The 25834-nt window shown below is 41.5% G+C and overlaps 2 protein-coding genes across 4 annotated transcripts in view; one reads left to right on the top strand and one right to left on the bottom strand.

Moving 5' to 3' along the window:
• The window catches only part of SLC66A3 (solute carrier family 66 member 3), a 30344-nt gene extending 26466 nt beyond the window's left edge, over positions 1–3878 (top strand). Inside the window, exon 7 of the mRNA XM_073336012.2 lies at positions 536–3878. Coding sequence (XP_073192113.2) covers positions 536–624 — 89 coding nt within the window. The 3' untranslated portion in view covers positions 625–3878. The remainder of the gene's footprint in view (positions 1–535) is intronic.
• ROCK2 (Rho associated coiled-coil containing protein kinase 2) overlaps positions 535–25834 on the bottom strand; it is a 163546-nt gene continuing 138246 nt past the window's right edge. For all 3 annotated transcript variants that reach the window (XM_073336011.2, XM_073336009.2, XM_073336010.2), the window contains one exon: positions 535–10995. In XM_073336011.2, coding sequence (XP_073192112.1) covers positions 10992–10995 — 4 coding nt within the window. In that variant the 3' untranslated portion in view covers positions 535–10991. The remainder of the gene's footprint in view (positions 10996–25834) is intronic.

Below are 25834 nucleotides of genomic sequence, written 5' to 3'. Positions count from 1 at the left end.
AAACAAACCACCTCACAAGCCTGAACTTAGTAGACAGAGTAATTTAAATAGAACATTACATATGTTTATATACTCCTGTAAGATGCAGGTGATGGAAAAACAGGTATTGTGTGAATTTAAACCAGATTTATTGAACTTGCCATACATGGCAAGTTCATTTTTAATGTCAAAGTGATTCAAAGAAGCAGATTTACATTAAGGAATCTAGATGTATTTATTTTTTAAATAGTTCTGGGTATTACTTAACAAATCACTATTCATCAGGTGAGAATACATCTGCCCAGTTCATTTTTCCCCCCCTCAAACAAAAAATGAATCTGGAAATTATTTTCAGAATTTTTGATGTCTGACATATGGGTTCCTTAACACAGTATTTTGAGGCAGTCCATTAAGGAGTTGTGGAAGGTGAACTGTTCAGAATGTACACTAGTAAAACTTTGTGCACAAGTTATTGTATCCTGTGGAAACGGCAGCAGGTAATGTTAGCATTCATGCTTATAACATTTTATTAATTGAATGTTTTTCTCCTTCTTAGTTCTAGTCCGTTTCATAATCATGCTGGTTCTTAACATATGGGTCACAGCCACAATACTGCATTACAGGAAGACTGAAAAGACTGATTAGATGACAGCTTCTCCCCAGCTTCAACATATATCAAACAGTTTGGACCAAAAAAATACAGTGAAACCTGAACAAGAGATCTCCATGTCCAGGCAGCCTTCTGTATGCCACCTGCCTCATCTTATCCCTTAAAACATTAACTACAATGTTGCCTATGTTTTATTACAATTAATACTACTTAATGAAGCATATTTTATTAGAAGAAAATTTTATTGGTCATTTAAGACAGGTTTCAGGGATACCTGACATTTTCTCTGCAATTTTTTTTCTTCATATTTTGTACTATGTAGATTCCTTGGTTTTCTTACTCTTGGGGGAATTTTGCACCAAAAATTTAAGTTATGTGCACAATATTTTCAAATTCTGCATATTTTGTTAAAATAACCCGATATAATCATGCCGGGTTCAATTTTTTTGGTAATTTATTTCAAAATACCTGTCAGCAACTATGTCTGTACCAATACAGCTGACAAAAAAGATTCCCCTGGGAGTAGAGAGTTAAAGAAACCCCTGTAACAACCCCGTTTCTGTTTCTCTGCCCCCTCCCCCATCCAGAGCTGAGCCACAGGGCCAGACACCTGTACATCTCTCCCCGGAGTCCAGTCGCAGGGCCCCCAATCCAGAGGGAGAAACAGCTTGATGCTAGGTTCCAGACTCGTACAAGAAACTCCATACACCACCCTTTCTTCAGGGTGTGCTGGGAACTGCAACTGCTAAGAACCCTCCAGCTCTGTCCCTGTCCCTCTGGCAGTGTCTTCTATTTGTGAGCTGGGCTCTGCTGGGTCCAATGGGGCTCTGCGATGATAATTCTGCACAAATTCTGCATTGTGCAGTGGCCCAGAATTCCCCTGGAAGAAGTTCTTGTAACACTCCAGTTCTTTTCAGATTAAGGGTCATCTTTTCAGCAGTTTTCTTCATTTATATAGGCACAGTTTTGTACCTCCAAATTATTTTGATTTTTCTTTTGCAACTGTATGACCACAACTCATTAGTAGGTTCCTCTGTCTTTTTTGTAAACAGATCTGTAATTAGATATCTGACTACCTATGGAGTCTGCAAAGAAGGAAGCCAATTGAAAATCTGGCCCTAAATTTGTAATTCAGCTGTAGTATCACAGAACAAGCTAGGTTTGCCGCACCCATAATGAATATATCAAATGCTCCTTTCATCCAATTAAAAAGCTTATATCATACAAAACACCTGTAAGTCAGCTGTTTTGTCTAACCCATCTTTACTGGGATAAAAGCAAAAGTGCACCTATTAACCTTTTAGGGATCTTTCAATCCTACAACTCTAACCCATACCACATCCATTTGGTGGATGTTCAGCTGCCCTCTAGTAATGGCTAGGCCACAGAGAGGTTAATGTGTAAAAAGACAGTTCATCCTGGGATGCCCCCTCATGGCTAGAAGTGGCCCTGAAGGTGCCCCAGCATCAGCTTCTCCATCCTAAGGTTCCTCAAACTCTACCTTCACTCTTTAGTCCAATAATACCCTCATTGTGATCTAATTTATTAGTGTAAATGCTTCAAAATGACCCCCAAAGTCAAAGTACAGTCCATCATAATACAAAAGCCAGGCTGTTCTTTGGCCTCCCTCTTTGATCACAGCAGGGGGTGCTCAGTGTTCTCCCCAGTGTCAACCCTCTTCTTTCCCCCCCCCCCCCCAAATGAACAGTGTCCACCTGCCCTTGGCTTAATGGAAGTGCAAGATAATTAAGGGCCACCCATCCTGGGCTTAAATTCTGAGTCCCGCCCTGGATTCCCCCAGGATTAGTCCCTTGTATCTTCCTCCTCAGCGACCTCTAAGAGTCAGCAAGCAAACTTCCTTCCACTGCTCTCCTGGCCCAGAGCTTTCCTAGCTCCTTGTCTGGAACACTGGCCTGTCTGGATTTACCTTCTCTCTTGGCTCAAAGTCAGCAGGGTAAACTCTTTTCTGTTGCTCTCTAGCCCTGAGGTTTTTTTCCAGCTCTCTTCCTTCATCAGCTCTCCACGACTGCTTCCGTGGGGAACTCCAGCAGCTCACTCTCACTGCAGGAACCTTCTACCAGATCCCAGCTGCCTCCTATTGCCTTCTTTTCCAAACTTCTGCCAGACCCATTTTATAGGCCAGGTGTCTCCTCTGCATTCCCATTAGAAAGCAGCTACCCAGGCACAGGTGGACTAGGCCTGCTCCCTTTTAAAGGGCAAGTACTCCAGCTCAATGAGCCTGCTACAGTCTTAGCGAGCAAACAGCTCAGGCAGTAGAGGTTTTTGCTTTAAGATCCCAGTGATGCCAGGTTCGCTCTCCACTGCTGATGCCTCACCTCAGTGCAGGACATTACACAGCCACAGGCAAACTCTCTCTCCTATGGGCTCACCTACTTTCTAATAGAATCTGACGTAACTCCTTCTACTATATGGTTCTGCAAGTTCTCTGAGTTGTAAGATGCAAATATGTACTTGAGGTTTTACTTTTACATTCCACTCATAACATGCTTTGTAGTAGAGCAAAATATCAGGTTTATTAAAAGAGATAGGTTTGCATAATTACTAGCAGTGACTTTTGACATTTGTCTGTGGAGAATGAATACTACAATGTTTCCAACCAGCAATTGTTATATATTATTCTGGTGTGTAGCATGCCTTGTTTTCTCCCAGAATTACATCTTTCAAGTAGAAAAGCATCTTCTTTTTAAAAGAGCTTCTATACCGCTATTGATTTAGTCTATTGATCACTAAGGGGTTAAAGTCTGGTCCCATGGCAAAACTGCCATTTAATTCAACAGAATCAGGATTTCAACCCAGTGTGTGAGATCATAGGCACTAATCCAGCAATTAGAGCCACAGAAGTGGACCCTGTGTACCTGTGCAGAGCTCCATTACTTCAATGTGAGCCTAAGGGTCTGCTTGCACAGAAAAGATTGCAGGATCAGGACCTCCAGTACCAGAAATCACAGTAACTTCATAATAAAATATTTTTTGCCAACCGTACAGGTATTTTTAATGCCTTTCATTGTATTTCAAAATCAGTTACTTGGTATTGAATTAATGGAGCGAATGCAAGGGTAGATTTTTAGCTTTAGACAGTCTGTACAAATTTTCAAAAGTTTCTGTATTGGCTGTGCAAAGTGTGACTATTTAAAAAAGCATTTAAAAATATTTTCCTACTGGCTAAAAACTGTATAAAACACACTTAAATGGATAAATCAGCACCAGTTTTTCTGTTCTGTAGTTACACATGAATAATGTCATTTTCAGCTATTTTTGTTAATATATTAGATATCTTACACTGGATTTTTAATAAATCCCATTTCTGCAATAAAAAAAGCAACTTTTATGACATTTGTCTTGATCTTGCCATCATACACAGAGGGAAAACTGAATGTTTATTATACATACATATTTATCTACGTATTTAACACCTTAGTGTTGGAAGCATCATGCTGTTTAATAAACTATAACTAGTTTATTTCTGGAGCATCATCCCTCAACAGTGGTGCATTAGAGAGCTCCCACAATCAGATCTCTTGGAACATCCACCACTAGTTCACTATGATATGGGATGATTTGGGGATTAGAAATGGATTATTTGTAGAGGCATTTGTTTTTCTGGGGAACAACTTCCTCCACCTCCATAATGAAAAAAAGTGTCTCCTAGTTCAGTGTGGGTCACGAGTCCCCCTTAGGGAGCTACAAAGGGTTCATCGAGCCGTGAGTGTTTGGAAGGAAAAATGTAATCAATATGCCTGTTTTTGGTTTTTCTAATTAAAGAGACTACACTAGTCTCTTATCTCTGTGCCCTCCGCTCTCACAGAGGTACCTTCAGCAGAGAGAGAATCCCTGCTATGGAAATCATTCATCAGGAAGTCTCTCAGCTAAGTGGGAGGTAAAGAGGCTCCCAATGTCAGCAGGAGCCCCAGCTCTAGCAGATAGGGGAAAGTGGGTGAGGGAGAGACAGGTGCATCTCATCTTTATAATGGAATGATTTTTACCAAGTGCTAAGCCTATGTTCCAAATAAATATCTCAGCTCGAGAAAATCTTAGAGTTGTGAAGTCATCACATGCCAAAGGCTAAGTCTGCAAATATACCAAACCAGGAATTCTGTTTCTGTTAAAGACATGTATGAAGAACTCCCTGATGAAGCTATGAAAGTGCTGCTTTCATACACTTCCAGTTACCTGGGCAAGTCTGGGTTTTCAGCAATGATTTCTGTGAAAACTAATCACCAAAATGGTTTTAACTTGGAAAATGACTCACATCTGGCACTATCAGAGATTCAGAAACATTGAGCAACTCTGCAGTTCAAAACAGGCCCATTCTGCTCACAAAAATCTTAGGCTGTTTCCAAACATGCCAAAGAATCCATATTTTCAAATTATAGTCTTAAAAACCCAATTTAGATTGGATTATATAATTAAACTCTGTAGATGAACAAGGTCACAAAACCATCCAAACTCTAATGTCCTTGAGCCACAAAATGACTGAAGATGTCTTCTCCTTCCCCAACCACCATGGCAATAGTGACTGCTGAGTACTGAGACTCTTCAAAACGGGGAGATGAGCTCTAAAGATAGAAAAAAGCATTCCAACAGGACAGGCTTTCCGCAGGATATCACAGATTCACATGAGGAATTTCACCTGATAAAACTTACTTATCCACTGTTAAGATAAACTCCTAGGTTCTTTGATACATTACAATCAGTCCAGTATTTGAAAAAGTTCCAGAGCTGGATGTGACCGCAAGTTGAGAGGAGCCTCCATTTAACTAGTCCTCTACACAAGGCGTGATTGCTATCCCCTTCTATCCAGTCACCCTTCCTGCCAAAGCACATGGAGCTAAAGAAAAAAAATGTATTGAAGATTTGGAGCCACTAGACTGAATGTCACTTACTACTTGTGAAGGACCATGAAGATATGGAGGTCAGTGGAAGAGAGGTAGTCTCCCAGCCCCACTGTTATGCTTGCTATGCTGGTGACTGCCATTTTAATTATTTTCTTTGTTACGTGCTGTTCCATCTCCTCCCAGCTTCTTGAGTGCTACATGTAACAACAAATTCCTGTAAATCTAAGCAGGTGAACTGGAATTTGCAGCTTTAATCTCTAAAGTCTTATCTACACGTTGTGGCAGAGCACGCCTGAGGGGTGTTTTTTGTAGAATACTCTAATGTGTTGCCCTAATTACCCAGTGTAGACCACATTATGTTAATGTGAACTAGGTATCTGTTAGAATGCTCCAACTCCCTCATGTAAATCCTGCTAGCGTGCTCTACCTATCACACTCCTCTATAGCACTTTGCTGTACTGTGTAGACAAGCCCTAGCAGGTGACAAACTGTTGATAATCCCCCCACTTTTGTCCCCAGGGACACTGAACTTTCGACTGCAAAGAGGTAGCTCCGAATATATGAAGCACCTCCATAAATTGGACGTATCTAGAGAGTTCACCAAGATAATCAGTGTGACAGGCTGACATTCCTGCAATATACTGAATTAAGTTGCCCTTTATGTATTGCGCTTTAATACTTTTGGGGCTCATTGTATTAAAAATGCAATTGAATATGTGTTATTGTGGAATTTTATGTATTTTAACTTCTATAGGAGACTGACTAATGCAATCTCAGGCAGGTATTAGGAATTTCCAAGGGCGTTTTGAAATAATACATGTGAAGCAGATTTCCTAGGAAAACCTGAGTGTAAGGGAATGTAAATGACCCACTTTGAATCCACTCTTTTGAAACTGTGCCCTGAGGATGAAAATTAATTACCTGGTCCTCGAAACTCCAGATCAAAAGTCTCCTGAACAGTATAAAGGGTGGACAAAACTTATGAGTGTGCTTGTTCTGAGCTGAAGCTGTGATGAACTTGTGATCACAAAAGAAACCCCTTAGGTGAGGTTTGGAAGGACTGCTCCAGCAAGAGCCCATGTTAGGGTGGGGCTGATCTCTGGTAAGAGTAGTAGCATGTCTGTAGGTTCTTTTACTGTGTACTTCGTAGTGCTTTTACCTTAAAGAATCAAATAAAAGTTATTTTGTGGTAATTTATAATTGCTGACAATCTCTCTATCATCAGTCTCAAGAGAAAGCAAGAAGGTGCACTTGGGCAGCCTGCTGGGATTAACACAGTGAAATCCAGGAATGGTGCATCCTAGAAATACCCCAGTCAGAAGGGAGAGACACGCAGGTCTCCACCCAAGAGAGGCAATGACCAGGGTGTTAGGAGCCTGAAAGTGGGTGCGCTTGCTGGACCATTGAGGGAATATACAGGTGCTGTTGCCCTGAATTGTGACAATCAGGACTCCCTGTAATTTGTAGACTGTTGGCCTCCAGTATTTACCCAAGGGCCAAAAGAAACATTTCCAGAAAACCTGCCAATTACTTGCCTCTGCTCAGTCAGGAAGAACAATACCCAGCCCCTGGAGCTCACACAGGGAATCTGAGGATACATATAGACTGCAGTTACTAGGCCTGATTGCAGTTTGAGCCAATGTACCCAAAATAGCTGTAATCTAACTAACCGAGGTCCTGGAGCAGCGAAGCTATAGCAGTACAAACTACAGTGTGGGCTAGCCCTATGAGAAATTACCAGGGTTATAAATGGGTTTGTGGACCCTGCACATACTGCTGCGACTTCACTCTTCTGGGACCTGAACTAGCTAGATTAACATTAGCTCAGCTATGTTGGCTGGAGCTGCAGTCAGACCCTGTGATTACAGTACAGACATACCCTCAGTGGGACTGGGCTTTAATTTCACAGATTACCAAGGTTCTTTTATTCCCAGCGATGTTCTTGAGAGCCTGATGTAGGGGTTCACCAGAAAGAATTTAAACAATGGCAAAACAAACTTTCTAAACAAATAATGTGAACAAATATAACCCTCCATAGCTCTTCTGTACATTATGCCAATGGCAGTAGCCTTTATTAAATTAATAAGAGACTGCTGTATGTTGTGTCTTAATCACTTAATCTTGTTCATAGGGAAATGCTTTTAAAAGTTAAGTTTGCAATGACGGTCAGAATTAGTAGAACAAACAACATGCTCTTGGCAAGTATTTCTGAAACTGACTAAAGAATGAGCTTGCCCAATTCTGAATAAAACAGACCCTACATGGGCTATGGGGAAGTGTGACTGTGAACAGAATGTAATCAGATCAATAGGTTAAGGTAATGTTTTATACAAAGCGAGGTAAATGGGAAGAGCTGAATATGAGGAAAAGGAAGCTGATATGCAGGTATGTCTACAGTGATTGTAATTAAAATCTTGATAATTTTGCATTCCAGATTACCTTTTTAGCAGGCATCCTAGTTTTCCATGATAAAAAAACAAAATCCTCCAATAAGAAAAAACCCCAAATCTATATTTTTTTGCAATTAAAATGAAACGCTGAACTTCAGTTTCCCTAGCCACAATAAATATGGGTAGCAGTTTAACATGTTTTATTGATATACAGTAGAACCCTGTTTATCCAAAACTCCACTACCCACCTGTCCATATTAACCAAATCACCAGCCGCCCGGTGTTGTCAGCCCCTGGTGGTTCTGTTAATACAGAGAGCTGGATAATGGAGGCTTAGATAAATGGAGTTCACTCCGTGTATGTTTTTATATTTTTCACAAAATGTAAAAAATAAAGAGTCTCTGTAAAAATGCAAATTCCATGTTTTTTCGCGGCAAACAGATTTCTAGGATCCCTGATTATTAATGTTATTCCTCAGTACAGGGAATAATTAGGGAGTTCCACAGTAACATTAGTTACTTGCAAGGGCAAAACTAAGTACAATTTACTGTTTGTACAAACACACACACATACATCTCAAAGATGAGGCTGGTAAACACAGTATATTCTCTCTTTGGAGGGTGGATATTTCACAATGATTTTTAAGGTTAAACTTGGTTATAAAAATGCTAGCTATCAGAGGCCATATTATCCCCTCCCATATGAAAAGCCACATGAAGGAACTTCTTATGAGGAAATCCCCAGGATGATTTCTTTGTGGAGATTCCCTGTAACATGATGCTTGGAGTGGGGTGTTTCTTCCACAGAAAAGCCACCCCAAATTTGGCAGATCCCTAGAGATCCTTGGGAGGTTAGGGCCTTCCATGTGGAGACACTGCAGTGGCTCTGGCCCCAAGCAGCTCCTGGGCCTTGCTTACCATGTTGTCATTGGATCTGTGCTGCCAGGGACCTCCTTCTGGCCTTAGTTAGATTTCTTTACACCTTCCCCTTAAATGACAGATTTCATTTTCACACAATCATGACAATTGCTGCCTTTTATATATAAATATTTCAATTAATTACCAGTTTTGTCAACATCAGGAACTATTTTACCTTACTCAGATAGCTTTTTTTTTAATATATATATATATGTATGTATATTCTCCAATTCAGAATAGGATAGAACTTCCCACAATGTAACAAAATATTTTATATAAAATATGCATGCTTTCAGTGAATGGAAACAGTTTTATTGAATACATTTTTAAAATTTTGTTTTGTCTGCAAATAAGCATTACCTAAAACCTGTTTCATTTCAGTAAATCACAACAAGCAGGGAAAGGATACACAGCTTTTACTGTGCATTGGGCCAATACTTGAACCTTTTAGTTTTAAGTTGAAGAATACCCAAACATTTTAGGTTGAGAATGCATAACTATAAAACTGAGCACAGACTGGGAAAGTTACATTGTATTAGCGGTAATAAAATGTAACTATATCCATTTTCAGTACTCCTGTGGTCCTAAGTTCACTCTCCATGATAGTGTTATACAAGTCATGGTCCTATCCTTTAAACATCTCAACACTGTTCCCAAAGAAAAGATCAAGTGAAATGTCTTCCTTCCTTGAAACGTTCAATAATATTTTTAATGATCACACTACCAAAAATTATATAAATATATATATATATAAAAAAAGAGACCAAGTAGGAGGTTACATTTTTTTTTTTTTTTTTTTACTGTCGATATGTTTAACATAGCATCCTGTAGTTGTATAAAACATGCATTTTTTGGGGATAATTATGAACACAGCATGAACGAGCCCACATAAATTATATTTTTGTACAAGTCCAAGTTAAAAAAAAAAAATCAGATTAAGTGCCTCTGAGGCCCTTTATTCCCAGCTATAAGTTCTCAAAACACACTACTGAAATATTTTTCTACGCCTACAGCTATGTGCTAGAGAACTGAATTCAAAAATTTAAAATACATCTACAGTCTGTTTTAGTTTTCTTCAAAGTTTGTGACAGTCCTTTGATATTGTACTGTGAAAATGTAAAAATAGTCAGACTTTTTTTCCAGAAATAAAAACACATCTAGGAGAATACGCAAAACAAGGCAAAATGAAGTTTCATAGCACTTAATAAGGGTAATATAAAGTCAATGACTAATATTGAGGTTTGTAAAAAGGACTGGATGAAAAGTTACATGTACACATGAAAGTTATATTAGTTTCAATACTATCAATTATTGTTTCTGTAACCAAAACTCCCTCCCCACCCCAAAACCAATCAATATACATTCAAAATAGGCTGACATTGATATAATTGTGTGTAAAAATAGTGCACTATTTTTTCTGCCACAAAGCAAATTTGTATCCTAAGAGCTGGTAAACATTCTTTTATCCTTAAATACAGAGAATGGGCATAGACCTTGAAAAAATTAAATTAAGGCATTCAGATAGGTAAAATAGGACTGCCCATTATGAAATAATTGAAATGAGTATGTACTTCAAACGTCTCATTATACTAGCTGCTCAACAATGACATGCAGCTTTTGATAAACATGTATGAATGATATTAACTTCAACATTATGGCTTTACACAAGTGCATAGTTGCAACTGCAGTAAGTAATGGTATCTGATTAATATGCATAAAAAAATAAAGTGGAAAGTTTTTTTAAAACCCTCTTGCAGTATTACAGTACAATATATATACACAGTATAATGGTCACTTCTTAAAGATGCAGTCTATACCACTGTGGTGGATCTTTCCCGCCTACTTTTCTGGCAAACATGCTGGTGGCATCTCTCTATCAAAGTTGAAAGATGGATTTCTTCAGTTTTAATTTTCACTCTTCTCAATTCTTTTGTGAAATGTAGTGTGTGTGTGTCTTGCCAAGATAAACTTTTTTGGAACAAGACTCCAAAAGGTTAGCTAAAGTATCCTTATACTATTACCAACAGTCCTCATTTGATCAGTTACCCCAAGGGATTACAAAACAGCCCTCAGAGATTAGTAATTTATATTGCAGCAAAAATTGTAAACCTCTGATATATATAGTACAGTCTCTCAGGAAAATATATATTTTAATAAATTTTGGGACATCGTGTTTCAGTCTTGTTTTAGTGGGAAGAAAATTATCACCTTGAATAGTGACTGCATTCACAGAAGGCAGTTAGCTGAAAAAGAAGAAAGGTTTGATCAGTAAATGCAATGCACATCCCTCTGCTGAAAAGAGAAATTTGCTCCAATTTTTTATTTTAAATATGCACTTCTGCACTCTTGCAACAAATGCTACTTATTTGCATTAAATAGCATTATGTTATTTTAAAACACTGTATCCTATGCACCACAATTTCAAACTTATTCTGAGATTAAGACAATTATATTTTATTGATACTAATAACTCAGTTCATTGGGCATTCTCCTGAGGGAATTCTGCGCCAAAAAATACAAATTCTGTGCAAAATATTTTAAAATTCTGCACATATTATTTGTCAATAAATAATCATAATCAGCATGGCAGCGGAGAGCGCATGGCAGCAGAGAGCACAGGCCACTGGCTGCATGGAGGTGGGAGGTTGCCCTGCAGCTCCCCTCCCCCTCCAGGACACATTTGGCAGTGAGGCTGCACCTGACCGTTACACAGCACAAGGGCTGGACCTGCTCCAGAAACACCTTGGAGCCCTGCCCCGCCATGCCAGGCACACTAGGTGTGGGCAAGCAGGCTCAGACCAGCAGGATCCAAGTGTGGAGGGGCTTTGTGTGTGTGTGTGGGGGGGAATCAAAGTGTGGAGTTGAGAGGATTTGGTGTGGGGCAATCTAGGTGAGGATGGCTCAATGGTGGGGTCCAGGTACAATCTGAATAAACAGGAGCTCTTTGGGGAGAAGGGTTCCAAGTGCAGGGACAATGGGACTCTGCAGGAGGGGTCCAGGTGAAGGCAGCTGGGGCTCAGCAGGGGGAGTCTGGTGCTCATTGGGAGGGGTCTGGGTTTAGGGAGCTCACTGGGGGGTCTGGGTGTTGAGGGAGTGGAGCTTGGTGGGATGGGGGTCTGGATGGCTCATAGGGATGGTCCAGGTGCATACAGGGTGGGGCTTTCAAGCATGTAGGGCTCAGCAGGGAGTGGTCTGGGTTTAGGGGTGGGGATCTGGATGCACAGGGGTGGGACTTAGTGGGGGAGTCCAGGTGTGTGTGTGTGGAGGATGTGAGGTTCAGAAGGGGGTCTGGGTATAGGGGGGAAGTCCAGATGCATGGGGGTTGGGTGGACAGGGGAGCAGCTCCGTATACAGTGACCCCTCCCTCCATGGTTGAGGAGCAATGGGGGCAGGAAGCAGGGCAGAGGAATGTGCGGAGCCAGGGGAGATTTGCAAACTAATTAGATCATTTTCAGTTAAACTAGTTTTAGTTAATTATAAATAGAACTGCTTTACATTTACAATAGCATTCAAGGAATTCAGCTCACTGCATTAGCAATGCAATTTTACTTAGAATTTTTTCAAGTGCACTGTTAGAAACCCAAAAAGCACAACACTACAGAGAAAAGCCAAGTCATAAATCTGTATTTCATAGCAATATTAGGAAATGCACAATGCAAAGCTCTTGTTTCAAGTTTGCTAGCCATAGACAAGTCACTTTACACTTTAAAAAGGCATTTTTACTGCAAACTGACATATCTTCAGTGTGTCAAATAAAGATTAAAACGTGACAATTTTTATTTTTACATCTCAAAAATGGTTTGTTTATAGAGGTTAGCAGTACTACTGCTATAAGTATATTCTCTGACAGTAGCAGTTATCTCCTTTTCCACTCAACTGGGACAGATAGACATGAATTCTGAACAGAAAACTATAATTAAAATCACATATGTAAAAGGCAAATACTCATTTTTAGTTAAAGTGACTCCTCTGAAAATTGATCTTTTTCAAACTGAATGAAATCTCATTTTGAATGCATAATATTAAAAATGAGATTTCTCATACTTTTTCTGCTTTGAAAAACAAAACCCAACTAGCATGCTCTATTCAAAAGTCAAACAATGCATTCCTCACTACTTTGATTTACCCTTTTACATCTTCAGAAATCAAAAACATCATCATCACCATCAATATCATCATCAACATCATCAAATGACCAATCCCAGTCTTTAAATGCCAAATCAAGCAATCTGCAATAGGAGGTTTTGATGTTTAAAATGGACTACTCTTTATTAAAATATTCCAAAGTCCAATGTTATTAAAATTATCACTATCTATTACAATACTGCCTTGTGTACACAGTCTTCTGATTTAACATTTCATGACATGTGGCATAACAAAAAGCAGGTTATAAATGAGGATTAATCTTTACATATGTTTTCATTTCTCTATACAAAGTCCATGGCCATGCTAAATGCATATATATAATTTGTTTTAATAAACTAGATGAATTTAGTGCTCATGTAGATCAATATATTTTATACACTGGAAATTTGACACATAAATCACTAAATGTAATGTAGATTCCATTTAACTAATTCATATGACTCTTTCAGACTAAAGTCAGGAATCCTATTTTTGTAACATTTAGTAAAGTTGTTTAAAAAACAACAACTCTAAAGCTTCATAAGGGCTAACTGCCGTCTTGTCTTGATGTTGCAGTTCTTCTTGGCTGAGCTGCAATTTTATGCTCATCTGCTAAACCTTCCATGAAAAAATATGTGAGCCATGAACAATTGTTTCAGCTCATCTAAAGAGCTAATATTTTATGCAAGTTAAGATTAATACATACTAAAGCATCTGAATACTCTAAAGGGGTTGGTCGGTCTGGATTTGCAAACAAATTAATGTAAATTTTACCATCCAGCATTTAGGACTTCATCGGAAGCCCAATAAAGTCAATAGGGGTCTTTCCATTGACTTCAATGGATTTTGCATCAGGCCTTTAAACATGACAAAGCGAGGATGGAGGAAAAACACTGACCTAAATAAAGTGCGTAAATGAACCTCCTCTAGCATAGTGTTTAAAATAAAGCATGTATTTATGATAATTAGTTTACATGTATTAAATATGATGGGCTTTGAGTTTTGTTTTTAATTTCTTTAACTTTCAAAAAATGATGAATCACTGAAGTTTTGATATTTATTTATTCTATGAGCTGTAAGTGTTGTCATTCCTCATACAGTGGTAGCAGATATTAGATATCAAAAGAAGTTGTCATTCATGTGGGGAAGCGAAGGTTAAACTTCTGCCACGATTTAGTGCCGCAATGAAACTGATAATCAGAAACTACACATAGTGTATGTGGAAACTGGTTTGCCTTTTAAATTATTAAAAAGAACAGCTGCGAAAAACTTAAAGAAACAGTCAGGACATTCAAGTCTTATGAGGGAAAATCCTCATTATTAATGAGGTATAGAAAAGAAAAATATACATTCCATATTGTAAACCCTTGCAGTAAGAACCTTTACAGAAACAAGTCAAACACAAACTAGCCATAGCATTCACACTAATTCACAAAAAAATATGTCGACTATTTGATGAACACACCAAAAAAAAATCTTAATTGAATTGATTTGACAAAGAAGCTCGCAATAGTAAGATGGATGTGATGACCTCACAGGCCTTTTCCATCTATAACTCCTATGATTTTACAACATAATTCAATATTAAATACATTAACAAAAAGCCATAATCTGGACAGGTTTCATAGAATCAGCAAAAACAACGAGGAGTCCTTGTGGCACCTTAGAGACTAACAAATTTATCTGGACATAAACTTTCATGGGCTAGAACCCAGTGCAGTTGCAGGAATAAAATGTGTAAAAGCAAAAAGATACAGCAGAATACATTTTTTGTTGTTACTCTGACATACTTCAGATTTCCCACAGTATATTTAATTACAATATCCTGGGGCAAATTCGTCCCCGGTGCAGCTCTGCTGAAGGTAGAGTTGCATCAAGGATTAATCTGAGCTATTATGCAGTTATCTTAGGTGAAAATAGTATCAGACTTTAATTTTTTAACAATCCCATCCATATTAGGATACAGAAACAGAGTATATGGGTTATGAAGGAGAAAGATTTAAAACAGCAATACACAAGCAATATACAAAATCCAAAAATGACAAATACGTTTAACATACTTATGTGAATTTGTTCTTTTTTTTTCAAAAACTAGATTACTAAATGTGATTGACTGATAGATATAAATATATAACTTTCAAAATATTGTCATTTACAGATTTTAAGTGAGTTCTCATGGTTAGTATGGTCAGCATGCTCACAGGATGAGACACAGGTCCCTATTACTTACTGTTGCTATGGCAAAATATACAGTATAGAAAAAAAATCAGTGAAGAATGATTCGAAGGAGAGGGCCAGAGCTAAAAAAAAATTAGTAATAAAATGTAGAAGTAAATCTTACATGTACTATGTTACATGAACATTTTGTTAAAAAAAATCATGAGGATGAAAGTAGACTGTTACATACAAGGTGAAAATCTTAATTGAAAATTGCTGTTGACAAGTCAGAGTCTATGATTTGCTTCTTCAGAGGTCAGTAATACAGCCTGGAATAAAAAACGGTTACCTACCTTTATCTATTGTTCTTCGAGATGTGTTGCTCATGTCAATTCCAAGACGGTGTGTGTGTGCCGCGTGCATGATCTTTGGAAGGTTTTCTCCTAGTGGTACCCGTCGGGTTGGCTGTGGAGCCCGCTGCATTGGTGCCCTTATGCTGGTATGAATACAGGTCCCTGATGACCTGCTGACCCTTCAGTTTCTTCTTGCTGGATACTCCGACAAAGGAGAGGCGAGTGGGCCTTGGAATGAATATGAGCAACACATCTCAAAGAACAACAGTTACGAAAGGTAGGTAACCGTTTTTTCTTCAAGTGATTGCTCATGTCCATTCCAAGTAGGTGACACTCAAGCAGTACCCTGGAGGAGGGGTCGGAGTTCACCGAGCTGCTGACTGTAGCATGGCTCTACCAAATACAGCATCATTTCTAGCCTGTTGAGTGATGGTGTAGTGCGACGTAAACGTGTGAACAGACGACCCCGTCTCTGCCCTGCAGGTGTCCTGAATGGGGACCTGTACCAGGAATGCTGCAGATGAAGCCTGTGCTCTTGTGGAGTGCACTGTCAATACCGGGGCCAGAATCTTTGCTAGGTCATAGCATGTTCTGATGCTGGCCGTGAAAGAAGAGATTCACTGAGATGAAATAGGGAGACCCTTCATTCTTTTGGCAATAGTGATGAAGAGCTGCGTTGACTTCCTATATGGCTTTGTTCGCTCGATGTAAAAGGCTAATGCCAGTCTAACATCCAGGGAATGGAGCATGCATTCCCTGTCGTTGGTGTACGGCTTAGGATAGAACACCGGCACGTGAAATTGTGAAACTTCCTTTGGGAGGAAAGCTGGGTGCAGCCGCAATTGTACCTTGTCCTTATAAAACATGGTATAAGGGGGCTTGGACGTCAAAGCCTTGAGCTCAGACTGGCTGATGTGATAGTCACTAGGAACACCACCTTTCCAGTACAGGTAGAGAAGGGAGCACGTTGCTAGGAGCTCAAAGAGAGGGCCCATGAGCCTTGAGAGCACCAGATTAAGACCCCATGGAGGGATTGGTTGTTTTATTTGGGGGTACAGTCTGTCCAGCCCTTGAGGAAACGACCCACCATAGGGATAGGAAACACTGAGTGTCCCATTGAGCTGGGATGGGAAAGCAAAGATTGCCACCACATGCACCTTTACTGATGAAAATGCCAGCCCCTGTTGCTTCAGGTGAAGCAAGTAATCCAGGATAAAGGGAATCAAGGACTGCAACAGAGTACCACCTTTCTGGAGGGACCAAATGGAAAATCTCTTACACTTTGCCACATAAGCGGCATGAGTGGAAGTCTTCCTGTTGCTGAGGAGACCCTCTCTAACTGAGTCTGGGCAGGAAGTTCTAGCGGAGTCAGCCATGGAGTTTCCATCCTGTGCGATGGAGAGACTCTAGGTTGGGGTGCTGGAATGGCAGTGGTCCTGTGTGATCAAGTCTGGAACCAAGGGCAAAGTCATGGGCGTATCCACTGACAGGTCCAGCAGTGCTGATGTGGCCATGCTGGTAGGAGGCCTCCAACTGTATTGAGTGCACAGCTTGAGGGCTTCCTGGCACATGGGAGAGGAGCAAGCACCACCTTCTCTGTTTATATAAAACACTGCTGTGGTATTGTCTTTCAGTACGGATACACATCTGCCCTGTAGATGGGTTTGAAACGTCGAGCAAGAGAGGTGAACCGTCCACAGCTCCCTGACGTTGATATGCAGTGGAAGTTCCACCTGAGACCAGAGGCCTTGTGTCCTGAGTTTGTCCAGGTGTGCCCCCCATTCTCTCGCTGATGCATCTGTGACTGGAGACAGCGACGGCTGAGGCATGGAGAATGGCATTCCCACACATACTGCTTGTGGGTTGAGCCACCATGGGAGAGATTTGAGAACCCTAGGAGTAAGAGTGACTAGTCTATGTGGTCTCGGTTTGGCCTGTAAACTCAGGCTAGCCACACCTGAAGAGGATGTAGCTGCAACCTGGCACACTGTACCACATACGTGCAGGCAGCCATATGCCCGAGCAACTTCAGACAAGTTCATGCTGTCATAGTGGGGAAATCTCTTGAGATCCTCTATGATGGCATGCATGGCAAGGAAACAAGCTCCTGGGAGAAAAGCCCTGGCCTAGGTCGAGTCCACGAGGGCTCCGATGAACTCTATCCTCTGTGTAGAGGTTACAGTAGAACTTTTCACGTTTAGAAAGAGACCGAGCCTGAGGAATTCACCAGAATGCACCAGAGTCACATAGTCCTCCACTTGGGCCCAAGATCGACCCTTGATCAGTCAGTTGTCCAGGTACAAGAAAACTTGCACCTGTCACTTTCGCAGGAAGGCCACCACAACTGTCATACATTTGATGAACACCCGAGGGGCTGACAAAAGGCCAAATGGGAGGACCGTGAACTGACAGTGGGTGTCGTTGACCACAAATAAAATGAAACGTCTGTGGGACAGGATTATGGACACATGGAAGTACGCATCCTTCATATCAAGAATGGCTTACCAGTCCCCTGGATCCACAGAGGGAATGATGGAAGCCAAGAAGACCATGCGAAACTTCAGCTTCTTCATGAATCTGTTAAGGTTTCACAGGTCAAGAATAGGCCGGAGCCCACCCTTGGCCTTGGGGATTAGGAAGTAACGGGAATAGAATCCCCTGCCCCTGAACTCCATAGGAACCTCTTTTACTGCCCCGATTTGTAGGAGCATTTGCACCTCCTGCACTAGAAGTTGCTTGTGAGAAGGTTCCCTGAAGAGTGACAGGGAAGGTGGGTCAGAGGATACAGAATTGGAGAGAATATACCAAGCCTACTATGCTCAAGACCTAGACATCTGATGTTATTTGGGCCCAAGCATGGTAGAAATGGGATAGACTGTTCACAAAAGGAGGGGAAATATCAGGGATTGGACTGGTGTGATGCCCCTGGGCGCATCTTCAAAAGTTTTTCTTAGGAGCTGGCAACTGTCTCACTGAGCCATGGCTCCGGGTAGAGGATGACTGCGGAGGCCTTCCCCTAGTATTCCTACCTCGTCTCCTGTTATAGTCTTGTCTCGGCTGAGAGGGGTAGAAGCAAGGCGGTGGCTGAGGCTTAAAATGCTTTCTTTGCGGGGCTGGCGTATGACGCCCCAAGGACTTTAAGGTCGCTCTAGAGTGCTTGAAACTGTGGACCCTAGAGTCCGTCTGCTCAGCAAAGAGACTCGTACCATCGAAGGGCAGGTCCTGAAAAGTCTGTTGGACCTCCAGGGGGAGGTCCAAGACTTGAGCCACAAGCTGCACCGTATTACAATGGCCGTGGACATTGTACGGGTGGCCGAGTCCGCTGAGTCTAATGCAGCCTGCAAGGAAGTCCTTGCAATGGTCTTCCCTTCCTCCAGGGCCACCCCAAAGTCAGAGCAGGAGTCAGATGGAAGCAGCTCCTTAAAGTTGGACAGGTAGTTCCAAGAGTTAAAACTCTAGTGCCTAAGAAACTGCCTATTGATTGGTGATTCGAAGCTGGAACCCCGGTGGAACAGACCTTATGGTCAAAGAGGTCCAGCTTCGTTGCCTCTTTAGACTTTGGACTGGGGCCCTGGTGACCCTGCCTTTCTTTGGCATTGGCTGCATCCATGACTAGCATGCCCGGCTGACGGTGGGTGAAAAGGTATTAGTATTCTTTAGAGGGTACAAAGTACTTCCTTTCCACCCCTTTAGCCGTGGATAAAATGGAAGCAGGAGTGTGCCAGAGGGTCTTGGTAGTATTGTGGATGGTCTTGATCAATGGCAAGGCCATGCTGGAAGGACCTTCTGGTGTCAGAATGTCCACCATAGGGTCCATTTCTTCTGACACCTCCTCCGCTTGCAGGCCCAGATTTTGGGCTACTCTTCTCAGCAGCTCCTGATGGGCTCTATTGTCCAAAGCCGGTAAGGAGGCAGATGAGCCCGCTACTGCTTCGCACAGGGAGGAGGATGAAGAAGCCCTCATAGGCACAGGGTCCTCCTGACCTTCCAACTCACAGAGGTCCTCCCTTGCAGGAGCTTCCTGTGCAGTGGCGGATGTGAATTTGGAGTCGGGTCTGGTGCTGGGCTTGGAACCCCTTGGAGGTTCCCTCACCATGGAGGCAGGTGGAGGTCCCCGTCTGTCAGACGTGACTAAAAGGGACCTGAGGCTTGGCCTCAGGGCTCTATGATATGCCCATTGGGTTCAAAACAGCCACTGAGCAGGTGCCTGCCACTGTGGTGGCCAGAGCATCATTGGAAGTTGCTGCGTCTCGTTATGCCTGGAGTGACGAGACCAGTGCCGGCTGCGTCTGGAAACACCTGACTCCAGCTCTGACTCTGAGCACGAGTCTGATCTTGGGCTCCAAGGCAGTGCCGTGTGGGACGGTACTGGTGATTGGTGCCAAGGTGAGGACGACCGGTGCCGTAGCATGCCCTGTTTGCCCTTAGACAGTCCAGCCACCCTGCGCCATGCTGGAGCTGCTGATGCTGTCGGCTCTGCCAGCTCCGGGGAGTGCTGGGTTGCCATCTCTATGAGGTTCCTAGCAGTCTTGAAAGTGTCAGGAATGGACGGCATGTCCAACTCCCCAGTTTGGCTCTCCCATCCCGGGGAGTCCAACGGGACTGGACTCAACAGTTCCCCCTGGGTGGCCAGAATTAACAGTACCAGCTGTCCCTGAGCAGGAGCTGGGTGTCCCAATGTGGGATGCACTCCATGGGCAACCTTGTGTTCCACTGCTCGGACTGTCAGCGAGCGCCCTTTTTCAGCTCTTCTCCATTTCTTATGCGGCACTTGGAAGTGAGATCGGTGCCAAGAAATCAACAAACTTGTCTTCAGTGCCAGAGCGTCAGTGCTGTAGGTCTCTGGACCCTGAGTTCTTCACAGGCACCACAGCCTCCCTTACTGAGGCCGATGCGTGCTGCACTGAAGCACTGGGCTTGGATCCGGATGCAGTCTGAGCCAGCTGGGGACAGAGATCTGACTCCATAAGGAGAAGCTTAAGTCTAAAGTCTCTCTCCTTCTTCGTCCTTGGGCAGAAGCTCCTGCAGTTCTTGCATTTGTCGGTCTGGTGGGTTTCCCCCAAGCACTTTAAGCATGAGTCATGAGGATGCCCCGGTCCCCAGAGGGAAGTAAGAAAACAGGGAATGGGGAGAACTTCCACCAACAGAAACTTATCTACGAACTAACTAACTAAAACACTAGAAAAAACTACACTAAGTAGAACTATATAAAAGAACAACTGTTCGCTAGAAGAGCTTGCCCGAGGCAAGAGAACAAAGAAGCTCCAACAACCGTCACTGGCGGTAAGAAGGAACTGAAGAGGTGGCGGGTCGGCAGGGACCTATATTCACTGCCATAAGGGCACCACTCCAGGAGGCTCCACAGATCGACCCGACGATCGAGCATGTGGTGCGCATACACCTACTTGGAACTGATATGAGCAATCATTTGAAGAAGAATGTTAACTAGACTGCAATTAATGTGCAAGTGAGAGCATCCCACTTTGCTCCTGAACAGTCAGAAGACAGTACTGGCAGGATTCATGATTCAATCTGATTACAAACTTCCGCTTCCTGATTGGTTCAGGATGATTATTTCTTTTTAACTTCTATCTTTGTCTACCATTTAGAATGTAAATTTAAATACCACGGAATTTATTTCATGACTACGATGGAAAGCTTTCTAGATATTCTGAAAGTATGCAAGAATGTAAGGAAATCTTCCTGGGGTGAACATCAAGATTTATTGCCCCTCAAATTATATATCATTTTAAGCTTCACCTGAGTCAATAAAGCTTGATGTTCACTTCAACATAGTCAATATCAGTTTAATAAATTGGGCAAATATGGACTAGACATGACCATCAGAAAGCTACTAAAATGTTCAGGTTTAGTGAAGGATTTTTGAGCATAGTTTTCTGACTGTTAGCTTTAAGGATTTAGGAGGAAAATTCATTTACAAATGTTTTACTAGAGATGTACAAGTATTCAACAGATTATAAATACATGAAAATCCTACTGACGTCCACTTTGGAAAAGCTAGTGCTTTAGCAAAGATATTCTTCCAATAGACTTTTCTCTATTAGGATAATTCCTTAGTGGATGGCTGGCAACTGACTTACTCTGCGTATTTCGCTGATATACTCAACCAGTTTGACTGGCTTTGCAATAATAAATACAAATTTAACTCTGAAATAGGACTACTAGAGCTTACCTTTTGTATCATCACTGATAGGTCTAAAAGGAAATTATTTACAAGTTGTTACCATGGTTACAATTTTGTTGTTTTGGGGTGCAAGAATGGTCCTGGCACCACATTCAGCCAAAGTACTGAGAAGCAAGTCAGTGACCATTCATTTAAAAGAGACAAACTGGTTGAGAGTGGGGGAACTCAGTTACTGCAAGCACAGGTAAGGTTTAATCCTCTGATAGCCATTACCATAAAAGTTTTTTGGGGACTATAAGACTTTTAACAAATTTTGTCCCTTCTCTTTTTACAAGTATCAATGTCTCTGTCACAAATGCATGTGCTGTATATGGACACACATCATGATTTTCCTCCCCATATTATACAAGTATAATTTAATGTGAACTTTTCATATAAATAATGTATAGCAGAGAGAATCCCATACAACAGGCTACAAGATGGTACACAGAGTTGTCTAGGATTGTAAGGTAAACCCGTGTTTCAGAAATACAGTGTGATCTGTAAATAAAGATCACTGTAGTGCACACACAAAAAAGGGCAGAGTTAAGAGTGAACATTTAACTTTTATATTTCCTGACTTAAGTGTTTTATTTTCAACCTTCTATTCAACCTTAATCTTCTATTAACACAGGAGTTTCGTGTACAGTATTAGATACAAGTCAGTCCCAGAAGCTTTTTCTCCGAATATAATTTGCATATCAGTAATGTAAAGCTGAAGAGAACGAATATGGGTATATCACCCAATCAGACAGGGCAGCTCTCACTCTACTGGCTCCTATCAGAGGACAGTCTGTGTAATTGGGAATTGTTGTTTTCGGAGAAACAAACACTTTTGTTAGTACACATCAAAAATACATCACAATTATTCAACTGTGATGACCGGGAGAACCACATGGTGACTTGCCTGCCTGGAGTGAAGGTTGTGGATGTCTCAAGACATCCAGATAGGCTTATGTGTAGTGCTGGGGAGGAGTCGGTGGTTGTGATATATGTAGGTATCAATGACAAAGGGAAGGATAGGAGGGAAGTCCTGGAGGCCCAATTTAAGCTGCTAGGTAAGAGACTGAAGTCTAGGACCTCCATGATAGCATTCTCTAAAATGCTTCCAGTCCCACGTACAGGGCCAGTTAGCCAGGCAGAACTGCAGGGTCTCAGTGCATGGATGAGATGATGGTGTAGGGAGGAGGGGTTTATATTTACTAGGAACTGGGGGAACTTTTGGGAAAGGGGGAGCCTGTACAACAAAGATGGGCTCCACCTAAACCAAAATGAAACCATATTGCTGGCACTTAAAATTAAAAGGCTTGTTGAGAAGTTTTTAAACTAAGGGCTGGGGAAAAGCTGACAGGTGCGGAGGAGCACATGGTTCAGACATCCCTTAGGAGAGGATCTATAAATGGAGTTTCCCTATGTCCTAATAAGGAGGAGAGGATGGAAGATGATAAAATACAGGTAGGATTTGATGAGAACCAGTCAAATGAAAAAAAGTTCCTTTCAATTACGTCGTGTAATGGCAGGCAGCTAAACAGTGACAAGTTTTTAAAGTGCTTATATACAAATGCTAGAAGTCTAAATAATAAGATGGGTGAACTAGAGTGCCTTGTATTAAATGAGGATATTGACATAATAGGCATCACAGAAACTTGGTGGAATGAGGATAATCAATGGGACACAGTAATACTATGGTACAAAATATATCGGAAGGACAGAACAGATCGTGCTGGTGGGGGAGTGGCACTATATGTGAAAGAAAGCGTAGAATCAAACCAAGTAAAAATCTTAAATGAACCAAATTGTACCACAGAATCTCTATGGATAGTAATTCCATGCTCTAATAGTAAGAATATAGCAGTAGCGATATATTACAGACCACCTGACCAGGATGGTGATAGTGACTGTGAAATGCTCAGGGAAATTAGAGAAGCTATGAAAATAAAAAACTCAGTAATAATGGGGGATTTCAATTACCCCCATATTGACTGGGTACATATCAAATCAGGACAGGATGCAGAGATAAAATTTCTTGACATCTTAAATGACTGCTTCTTGGAGCAGCTAGTCCTGGAACCCACAAGAGGAAAGGCAATTCGTGATTTAGTCCTGGAGCATAGGATCATAGAATCATAGAATATCAGGGTTGGAAGGGACTTCAAGAGGACATCTAGTCCAACCCTCTGTTCAAAGCAGGACCAATCCCCAACTAAATCATCCCAGCCAGGGCTTTGTCAAGTCTGACCTTAAAAACCTCTAAGGAAGGAGATTCCACCACCTCCCTAGGTAACCCATTCTAGTGCTTCACTTCCCTCCTAGTGAAAAAGTTTTTCCTAACATCCAACCTAAACCTCCCCCATTGCAACTTGAGACCATTACTCCTTGTTCTGTCATCTGCTACCACTGAGAACAGTCTAGATCCATCCTCTTTGGAACCCCCTTTCAGGTAGTTGAAAGCAGTTATCAAATCCCTCCTCATTCTTCTCTTCCGCAGACTAAACAATCCCAGTTCCCTCAGCCTCTCCTCAAGTCTTGTGCTCCAGTCCCCTAATCATTTTTGTTGCCCTCCACTGGACTCTTCCCAATTTTTCTACATCCTTCTTGTAGCGTGGAGCCCAAAAACTGGACACAGTACTCCAGATGAGGCCCCACGAATGTCGAATAGAGGGGAATGATCACGTCCCTCGATCTGCTGGCAATGCCCCTACTTATACAGCCCAAAATGCCATTAGCCTTCTTGGCAACAAGAGCACACTGTTGACTCATATCCAGCTTCTCGTCCACTGTAACCCCTAGGTCCTTTTCTGCAGAACTGCTGCCTAGCCATTTGGTCCCTAGGATCTAGTCCAAAAGGTGAATATAGCTGGACCTCTTGGTAATAGTGACCATAATATAATTAAATTTAACATCCCTGTGGCAGGGAAAACACCACAGCAGCCCAACCCTGTAGTATTTAATTTCAGAAAGGGGAACTACACAAAAATGAGAAAGTTAGTTAAACAGAAATTAAAAGGTATAGCACCATAAGTGAAATTCCTGCAAGCTACACAGAAACTGTTTGAAGACAACATAATAGAGGCTCATGTTAAATGTATACTCCAAATTAAGAAACATATAGAACCAAAAAAGAGCCACTTTGGCTAAACAACAAAATGAAAGAAGCAGCGAGAGGCAAAAAGGCATCCTTTAAAAAGTGGAAGTTAAATTCTAACAGGGAAAACAGAAAGGAGCATAAACTCTGGCAAATGAAGTATAAAAATATAATTAGGAAGGCCGAAAAAGTATCTGAACAACAGCTAGCAAAGACTCAAAAAGTAGTAGCAAAAAATGTTTTAAGTACATCAGAAGCAGTGGGGCCACTGGATGATTGAGATGCTAAATGAGCACTCCAGGATAATAAGGCCATTGCGGAGAAACTAAATGAATTCTTTGCATAGGTATTCATGGTTGAGGATATGAGGGAGATTCCCAGACCTGAGCCATTCTTTTTAGGTGACAAATCTGAGGAACTGTCCCAGATTGAGGTGTCACTGGAGGATAGCTAATGTGATACCAATTTTTAAAAAGGGCTCCCTGGCAAATACAGGCCGGTAAGCCTGACTTCAGTACTGGGCAAATGGGTTGCCTACAGTAATTAACAAAATTGTCAGACAATGAATGAATGAATGATGAACATAATTTGTTGGGGAAGAGTCAACATGGTTTTTGTAAAGGGAAATCGTGCCTCATCGATCTACCAGAATTCTTTGAGGAGGTCAACAAGCATGTGGAGGGATCCAGTGGATATAGTGTATTTAGATTTTCAGAAACCCTTTGACAAGGTCCCTCACCAAAGGCTCTTAAGCAAAGTAAGAAGTCATGGGATGAGAAAGAAGGTTCTCTCATGGATTGGTAACTGGCTGAAAGATAGGAAACAAAGGGTAGGAATAACCTGTCAGTTTTCAGAATGGAGAGAGGTAAATAGTGGTGTCCCCCAGGGGTCTGTACTGGGAGTAGTCCTATTCAACATATTCATAAATGATCTGGAAAAAGGGGTAAACAGTGAGGTGGCAAAATTTGCAGAAGATACAAAACTACTCAAGATAGTTAAGTCCCAGACAGACTGTGAAGAGCTACAAAAGGATCTCTCAAAACTGGGTGAATGGGCAACAAATTGGCAGATGAAATTCAATGTTGATAAATGCAAAGTAATGCACATTGGAAAATATAATCCCAATTATACATATAAAATGATGCAGTCTAAATTAGCTGTTACCACTCAAGAAAGAT

This window comes from Lepidochelys kempii, chromosome 3 (assembly GCF_965140285.1).
Source record: "Lepidochelys kempii isolate rLepKem1 chromosome 3, rLepKem1.hap1, whole genome shotgun sequence".
Lineage (NCBI taxonomy): Eukaryota > Metazoa > Chordata > Testudines > Cheloniidae > Lepidochelys > Lepidochelys kempii.
Note: the sequence above shows the minus strand (reverse complement) of the source record. Positions and strands in the feature narration are given on the sequence as shown.